This window comes from Lolium perenne, chromosome 2 (genome assembly GCF_019359855.2).
Source record: "Lolium perenne isolate Kyuss_39 chromosome 2, Kyuss_2.0, whole genome shotgun sequence".
Classification (NCBI taxonomy): domain Eukaryota; kingdom Viridiplantae; phylum Streptophyta; class Magnoliopsida; order Poales; family Poaceae; genus Lolium; species Lolium perenne.
Window position 1 is genome coordinate 288557943 of NC_067245.2, and position 8468 is coordinate 288566410.

The 8468-nt window shown below is 50.9% G+C and overlaps 2 protein-coding genes across 2 annotated transcripts; both read right to left on the reverse strand.

Moving 5' to 3' along the window:
- Positions 1 to 341: 341 nt before the first annotated feature.
- On the reverse strand, positions 342 to 2457 carry LOC127336321 (putative 4-hydroxy-4-methyl-2-oxoglutarate aldolase 2). Its single transcript, XM_051363122.1, has 3 exons — positions 1903 to 2457; positions 1673 to 1785; positions 342 to 936 (listed from the first exon to the last, which is right to left on the reverse strand). The coding sequence occupies exons 1-3, from the start codon at positions 2411 to 2413 to the stop codon at positions 718 to 720; spliced, it is 843 nt and encodes a 280-aa protein (XP_051219082.1). The 5' UTR covers positions 2414 to 2457; the 3' UTR covers positions 342 to 717.
- A 2692-nt stretch (positions 2458 to 5149) lies between these two features.
- LOC127336320 (BTB/POZ and MATH domain-containing protein 2-like) lies at positions 5150 to 6488 on the reverse strand. The gene has a single exon (XM_051363119.1). The coding sequence runs from the start codon at positions 6360 to 6362 to the stop codon at positions 5274 to 5276; it is 1089 nt and encodes a 362-aa protein (XP_051219079.1). The 5' UTR covers positions 6363 to 6488; the 3' UTR covers positions 5150 to 5273.
- Positions 6489 to 8468: the final 1980 nt, after the last annotated feature.

Sequence of the window (8468 nt, forward strand, 5' to 3'; positions counted from 1 at the left end):
TTGATTCGTAATTTATCACGGACATGCGTGCCTGTCTCCTTTATATGCAAAAAAATATATCCATTTTTTTAAAAAAGTAAAAATATTTGTTTTCCCGCATAGTGCAAACGAGCTTAGGAATACCTGAGTCTTGCTGCGTATTTCTATTTACATGCCTCCTTTTAGAGTGAGCACTAGCGGTGTTGAGGCCGCAGAACAACATCATCTTCTAGACAGTGGCAGAGCCACGCTTTGGCTGTGTAGTCATTTGACTACACAGTTTTTTGGCAATACATATGTTAAACTTGTGTAATAATTCCTTATGTTTGCACTAGCGCCATCATCTTCAGCATATTGTGAGATCAAACCAAATATGACAACATTTTGTATTGGGTTTCTCGTGTTTGCTCACTAACATAGAAAAAAAATCATTTGAACATTCAGATACAGAGGCATTGCATGTTTGGAACTAGACTAGGTCTGACTCATCCCGCTGTTCTTTTGATGTAGTAATAATGAATGGGAAATGGAGAAGAACAATATAGAGCTTATTGGAGGTCCACCCATTTTCAGTATAGAACTGCGGAGATTACGGCAGTTGACACTCATGCATGGCAAAACACTCGAAACTACTACGGCTTATAATCTCTTCTGTAGGACTGTAGGTTATGCCGAGTTTATTCACTAAAATGAAAGACTGACCAAACGCGCTTTAGATGCCGATGCTTCGAAAATCTGCTAGACTTCATCTGAGACAACTTGGCATTTTGCTCCCAACCTCTTCCTCTTCTGTTCCACTTGTTCAGTTTTGAGCAATAAAAATATCCCAACAAGTGATGCCAACATGCAGACAACAATGAGGCCCAAATCAAGCCAATCAGGGCGGAAGATGAAGACCGCGATCCACAAGGAGACCATCATGATTCCGATTGCGACAGACATCAGCGTCGAAGTCGGCTGCAGGAAACAATATACATCAATAAATCACGACAAGTTAATAGCGAAACAAAACCTACTCTGTCCATTCCAGTTATTAAGGTGTATTTTATTTTTCTAAGCCAGCATTTGACCAACAATTATTATTTTAATACTCCCTTTAGTTCATATTAATTAACTTAACTTTGTCTAGATACATATGTTTGGTCAACAAACACATCTAAGTACACCCGTATCTAGAGAAATTTGAGTAAATTAATTTGGATCAAAAGGAATATATGATTATGTGGTACAAAATCAAACTGATAAACAAAATAATTATGAAAACAACATACTGAATATAAATTTCATGTCATATAACCTCAATTGATAGTAAAAAGAAAGTCTTAACGAAACAACAATATACATCTAACTTTAAAAAACGGAGAGGGTGTTAGGGTATGTTTGATTCGTAGGAAAAGAAAAATAGAAAAAAAAAGGATTGCAATGTTATTTCCACTCCGGTCCTACAAGAATTCATATGTACCAAAGTTTGATTGATTTCACCGCAAGAAAAACTAAGAATTATGAAAAAGAGGTATGAGTGGATGTTTAATTTCCTAAGTAACGGTGCAAAGGAATCCTTAAGAAAAAAAAAAGGCCTATGAAAATCAATCCTAGAAATCAACAACCATTAAAAAGATTTCCTATAAAATAATCTTACAACTTTCCTATGCAAATTCTTTAAATCAAACAGGCCCTTAGTTCATTAGGTTACCTCTGCTCTCCTGTGAATCACTTTCCATGCTTCAACTCTCCGATGCTCATCTTCCAACAGGACGATGCCCCGTGCGTGAGTTCGAGTCTTTTGCCTGCCACCTTCCGGAAATCCTAGCAAGGGGAACGAAAAAAAAAAATCAAAACTAAAACACGCTGGCAATCTCGGAGGAAGAAGGAGCGTGAAGTTTCTTTAAGTTGGGACGGATGTATAGCAAGTTAGCAACAGACCGTAGATCTCCTTGCTGCAGACAATGATGCCGTCGGTGTCCGCGTAGAGCCACTCCCCGTCGCGGATGACGGCGCCGGCGAATTCGACGTCGACGTGCAGCTCAGGGACCCCGTCTGTCCCGGGGTGGCGTGGGTGGCTGGCGAGCGCGCGGACGCCGATGGGGAACGTGTTGATGTCGGCCACGTCGCGGATGCAGCCATTCACGACGGCGCCCGCCCAGCCGTTGCGGCACGCCTGCTCCGCCAGATTGCCGCCCATGATGGCGCAGCGCTTGCTGCCGCGGCCGTCGAGCACCAGCACCCGGCCCTCGCCGGGCGTCTCCAGGAGCTCGCTTTCCCCCACGTTGTGCTCCAGGACGCGCATGGTGACCACCTGGCCCGAGAAAGAAATGCACTGGCCATACTCCTGGAAGACAGGCTCCAGGATGCGCAGCTCGCCGGTGAGGATGAGCGAGGCGTTGGCGTCGCACAGGTCAGCCACAGGGGCAGCAGGTAACTTCTGTGCACCCATATCTGATCGATCGATTTGCAAACACTGGCAAGCTAAGAACCCCGTATATGTACCTAGTGTTATGGTCAGAGTGTCAGACTGCTATTACGAATGAATACATATAATTAACAGTATACATGTGCGGACGATCGTGCAATGATTCTTCAAATATTCTTTCTAAATATAAAACTGACATGATCATAATATTACGCATGGTAGGTCGCATGTCAAATTACTTGTTAGTGGTGTTAATTGCCCTGCTAGCACCACATAGTTTGACTAAAGGGTAGTGCTGAGAGATAAAAGCATCTCCGGCCACGTCCCCCCAGAGCGTCTTCCAAGCGGCGCCGGATTGAGCGTTTGGGGGACGCGTTCTCTTTGCGCCACAATTGTGGGACGCGTTCTCTTCGTGTCGCGAATGGGGGACGTCGCTCCCCAGCCGCGTCCCCAAAATGCGCCCCAAATAAATAAAAGTGCATAAAAATAAAGATTTTATTTAAATTTGATTATATTTTACAAGTTTGAACGAAAACGGCTAGATTATCCTAACCCCTAGCCTACTGACCGCTCGGGGGTGTGTTCGATGGCCCCGCCCGTCGTCACCTCACCTCCACCGCAGCTCCTGCGCCGCGCGCCGCCTCTCCCTACGGAGCGTGACGAGAAGACAGGTGCTCGACCAGCGTGTCGTCGCCTGCCCTCCCCTCCAGCGCTGCCTGGAGGGAGAGTTCGATGGCGAGGCGAATCTGCTCGTCTTCGCGCGCACGGGCGTCGTCCTGCAGCTTCTTCTGCAACTCGAACTACTCGACGAGCACTCGTTGCTGTGCCGCCGCCTCCTCCGGGTCTAGCCCATCGTCATCGGACCCGTCGAAGTCGGCGTCGGCGTCGTCCGCCTCCTCCTCCATTTGCGCCGCCAACGCATTCGCCTCCACCGCCCAGGCCGCCTCCTCCCGCAGCTGCTGCTCCAACGCCTCCTGCCGCAGACGCCCCAACGCCTCCCTCCACTCACGGTGATGGAGCTCCTGCTCCATGCACGGGCACTCCCGATCTGCATGCCACCACTCTCCCATCTCCTCCGCCTGGCGCCGCCGCGCCTCTTCCGCTGTGGCGGCGTGGAACACCAATATGGTGTCCGCCAGCGCCGCCTCCTCCCACGCTTCTTTCTCCACAGCTTCCAGGTCGACGTCGAACTCTTGCGGTGGTGGAGGTGGTGGTGGAGACGGTGGTGGAGGGAACTGGCCGGCCCCGACAATAGGGATGTGCTTGCTGTGGAGAAAGGGGCGTCGACGGCTGTGGTGGCTACCATTGAGCGGGGGAGGCCTTTTATAGACGTCGGCGTCGCGATATGAGGAGAGATGAAAGCGCGGGAAGAGGCCAGAAGCGGTGGCGTGCGAACACCGACGATGCGTGAAGGTTGCCAGCGCTGACAAGACGTCTCGCTTGCCCCTCTGTCTCCATTAAGGCAAAGTTGCAACGCTTCATTCGTTTCTCGCTGTGTCCGGCGCGCCCGGAGCATCCCCTCTGGACCTGGGACAGACTCGGGGCGTCGGACACCATATTGGACCCCGCCCGACGGAAAGGGCCTTTGGGGCACGTGGCTTGGAACGAAAAAATGTCCGGCGCACCCCAAATACCTTTGGGGGACGCGACTAGAGATGCTCTAACTCTCTCCGAACCTCCGACTTCTATGAGGGAGTCCCTCGAGGACCAACACCACACGTGCACTTGCCCCCACAGATAGGATAAAAAAAACATACCTCCAACCACTCACGCATGCGGAACGCCCAAGATGCCATATATAGAACTACATCCCAAAACGGTCCCTCAAAAAATCCAGCGATTTGTAGCATCCCCGGTCGGCGACACCGGCAGCACATCAACTCCGGTAGGAAGCAACTGCACCACTTCCTTGCAGCACCACATGGCACCAACATAAACACTAATGTCCGCCTATGGAAACACAACTGTCCCGGCTTGCCGCATATAACACCTCAGGTTTCCAGACGATCGCGGGGTAGAATTAGAAATGGGATGTGCATTGCATCGTGAAACTGGGAAAAAAGTCGCGCTTATTTGCATAAAAATCTAAGAGGGATCAAGTTTCTCTCTCAAAACCATAAGCCCCTAGTAGTTGAGTCTACCAATGCTAAATGGCACATTGCGCCATCTGCTTCTTTCACAACGGTCTGTTGGATGACCATCTACAAAGTCTAAGTGTTGTGAAATGCAGGCAGCTTAAGAGTTAAGTAAGATGGAGATCGTTGTTGCTTGACAGCCTAAACTATAAGCTGAGTATATCACAATATGCTGTCATGTTTAATTGCAATAATTTCGCGGAGTGTATATTTACACTACTATAATTTTCACCCTCTTAGTACACTAATATAATGTCCCAGGAATATAAGAGTTATTTTTAAAATTTGACTAACACGAAATTAAAATGTACCACACAGAAATTAAATAAAGATGCAGCATTTGCTAAAATATGTCACAGAAATTCACATATAAGCTATGGAACCTTCGAAAACTGCTCTAAAGTTAACCTATTTTGTCAAACTTCCTCTTAGCATGCACCTCCTTGTCCTTCTTGTCCTTGTCGAAAACAAGTGGGTGCATTATAACCTTAGTACATCACAATATGGTGTCATGTTTAATTGCAATAATTTGGCAGAGTGTATACTTACCGTACTATATTTTCACCGTCTTAGTATACTAATATAATGTCCCGTGAAGAAAAGAGTTACTTTTACACTTTGACTAACACAGAAATTAAATAAAGATGCAGCATTTGCTAAAAATATGTCACATAAATTGACATATGTGTCCAAGACTCAACCAATACAAAATAATATAAGCTATGGAACCTTCGAAACTCCTTTAAAAGTTAACCTATTTTGTCTAACTTCCTCTTAGCAGGCACCTCCTTGTCCTTCTTGTCCTTCTCGAAAACAAGCGGGGTGCAGCGTGCAATGAGGCTTTGGAACCCTTCAGATAAGAGGACAGCACCTGTTACTCCCGGCTTCGACATAAAGTTCACGCATGCATCCTTCAGTCGCTCACAGTAGTGCTGATTAGCTAGCGCCAATGTACTTGTGACAGTCTTCACGCCAATGCTATTGCACAACTTATCTTCACACATGACCTTCAGTCTATCCAGGCCATACCGATCTGCCGCAACTAGCAAATGCTGCATCGTGGCGACATCGTAATCTTCTTCGTTACATGGTGACAGAGAATCTGTGTATATGAAGTGAAGAAGCATCTCAAATATGGCTGGCTCCATGTCATCGACCACTATATGTTGCGTATTCTTATTCCTCATTGTACCAAATAGCTGAGCTTCAAACACAGGCGACCGCGCGGCCAGGATGTGACTGTGTGCCTTAAATTCACTGCCACCCACGAGGAATGTGACGTCCACGCATGTCCCATTCTCGAGGATGCGCTCGAGATGACCGGGTAATTCTGCCATAGGAACCACAATAGGATTTCTATTGCACTCAGCGGGTGGTTCTTTGATCACAAAGAGGACCCACCTTATCGTTAGGTAGAGGTGAGGTGAGGATTCCAGCTTCGATTTCTCTACGAATTTCGGGTAGCCCCAGGAAGGAGTTTCCGGAGAAAAGATGATTCCCTTTCCCTGACTGCTTGCATATATCTTGCCTTGATCGTCCTGCATGGTTAAGGTGTACTTTGCCCTGATGCGGTTCTTGGCCTGAGGGTTGAGACAAGATAAGAAGACTGACGCATAGCCGGCAATATCCTTTCTGTCTCCGTCTGGGTAAAACTTGATATTCCAATCGTAGCCGCCGGCGTTGAAGTTGCTGGAGGTAACGAACTGTCCGACGCCCAGGCCTTCCAGCAGCGCCCAGTTGTTTAGCTCGAAATTGTGGATCGCCCCATCCGTGACGCAACGGGACGATGTCTCCGGTAGCCGGAGGCCCTCGCCATGATTAACCGTGTTCTGGGCCATGGCGAACAAAAACCGCAGCGGGTACCTGTCCCAGGTGGATCAACGACGGCTCCTACTCCTAATATATAGATCAACGATATCTCTCTGGGAGACACTTCTTTTTTCAGAGAGAGAGAGGTTGTTTCCTTTCTGATATCGTGGCGTTCCAGGTAGCCTTCTCCAATGGATTTCCTGGCTTCGGCGCCGTGTTCTAGTTTAGTACGATTGCTTTCCATGATTTATCTATGGAAAATGCTTCCGATCCCCCGGGGGATCGCTACGCCCGCATCCTCCTGATTGCCAGGGCGCCACGCGTCCTTCCCAGCGAACCGAAGCGAGCCAGCAAAGCGAACGTGGGTGGGGCCCACCTGCAATTATTATCTCCTCGTCGTCCATCTGCCTAATCTCCTCCGTCTCCTTTTCTCTAAAAAATAAATTCTCCAGTACTGCTTCCGATATTTTCTCCGGTGGTCTGCTCCTCCCGTCCCCTACCGCTCCCCCGCCGTACCCCGCCTTCTCCCCCGCCGCCGGTGTCTGCACCACCTCCCCACCGCCGTACCTACAAGCAGCATGATTAGTTGCTGCGAAGGGGGCGTCGTGGGGGGATATGGATGCGGGGAGGCCCGTCAGAGCATGTTGCCGGCCAGCCAAATCCTGCAGGGACGCCGCTCCTCCCATCGGCGAGGCGGAAGCGGCGGGCAGCGGCGCTGTGTTCGCTGCTGCAAGGGGGGATGCGGTATGCTAGCGACGGTAGCCGGGTTTGCGACACACTGCGGGCGGCGTTGGTCCGGACGGCGCCGGCGTTGCTCCGGATTGCTACCGTCGGCGGATGGGTATGCTACCTACGGATGCCGGCGTTGCTCACGACGCCTCGACGTTTCTCACTTGCTCCGGATTGCTACCGACGACGGCCGTGTTTGCTACCGACAGCGGTCGGGTATGCTACACACGGCGGCGGGCATTGCTCCCGACACTGCGGTGGTGCTCCGGTTAGCTACACAGGGCGGCCGAGTTTGCTACCGGCGGCGGCTACGTATGCTACACACGATGGCCGGTGTTGCTATCGCCGGCGGCCGCATATGCTACACACGGCGGCCGACGTTGCTCCCGACATCGAGGCGTTGCTCCGGTTTGCTACCCAGGGCTACCGGGTTTGCTACACACGGCGGCCGGCGTTGGTCCCGACGCCACGGCGTTGCTCCTGACGGCGAAGTTGCCCCTGTGGTGGAGATCCTGCAAGATATCGGGGTGGGGATTCGTGGTGGTGCTGTGAGAGGAAGGAAAGGGATGCCACGATGGGGAAGAACGTGTGTTTTTTTTGCTTTCATGGAAAAGCCACGTGTCGCTTGCTCGAGGCGGGGGATCGGAAGGCCCGATCCCCCGGGGGACGCTCAGCGCTGCCCTTTATCTATTGGAAAATATTGCTGCACGGAGTCGCTGAAACAAAGCATACTGTGCCGGTAACGAAAATAGGCTCGCAACAGCACGTCCCAAAAAACGACGACACAATTTCGAGTCCAATAGAAGCGCCGGCAACCCTATGTCGGCCCTTTCGCGAAAGGTGCGAATCGGTCGTGCCGATGCCTCGCGACAACACCGACGCAGTAGGTGGGGCCACCTTGGTAGCGAGAGGAGGCGACGATTCGCGTAACGATGCGGGAAGGTTGGCCATCAGCGTTAATAGTCTACCAGTGGAAACCGAAGTGGCGACGAGGGCGGCGACTGGCCACCACCCACATCCCCCACGCGTTTTCAATGCACGTCCGCCGCCTCACATAAAACCCCACTCCCGCACGCCTCTCTTCTTCCCCATCTTCCAACCCTAGCCGCCGCAACCGCCATTGTCGCACACGCCACGCCAAACACCCACCGACACAAGCACCCCACCGACGCCGCGATGGCTCCACTCACTTGCTCCACTCACTGCAAATGACGTGCGACAAGCCGGACGGACTATGCTGGCAGCGCATCCCCGTGCTAGTAGAGTACAAGCTACTGCACGGGTGGTACATATCCAACGCCGGCTTCGCCGTGCCACCGTCGCCACCGGCAGGACCAGAGTTGCGCACCCTCATCACCGAGCGGCGGAAGCACATGATGCCAGCGGATAGAAGCCTGCCGTCGAAC

Excerpts from the sequence above, each read along its gene's own strand:
- LOC127336320 (XM_051363119.1), bottom strand. The coding sequence starts at position 6,362 with ATGGCCCAGAACACGGTTAATCATGGCGAGGGCCTCCGGCTACCGGAG.
- LOC127336321 (XM_051363122.1), bottom strand. The coding sequence starts at position 2,413 with ATGGGTGCACAGAAGTTACCTGCTGCCCCTGTGGCTGACCTGTGCGAC. Across the intron at positions 1,786-1,902 it reads CTGCAGCAAGGAGATCTACG|GATTTCCGGAAGGTGGCAGG; the intron begins GTCTGTTGCTAA and ends TCCCCTTGCTAG. Across the intron at positions 937-1,672 it reads TGATTCACAGGAGAGCAGAG|CCGACTTCGACGCTGATGTC; the intron begins GTAACCTAATGA and ends TGTTTCCTGCAG.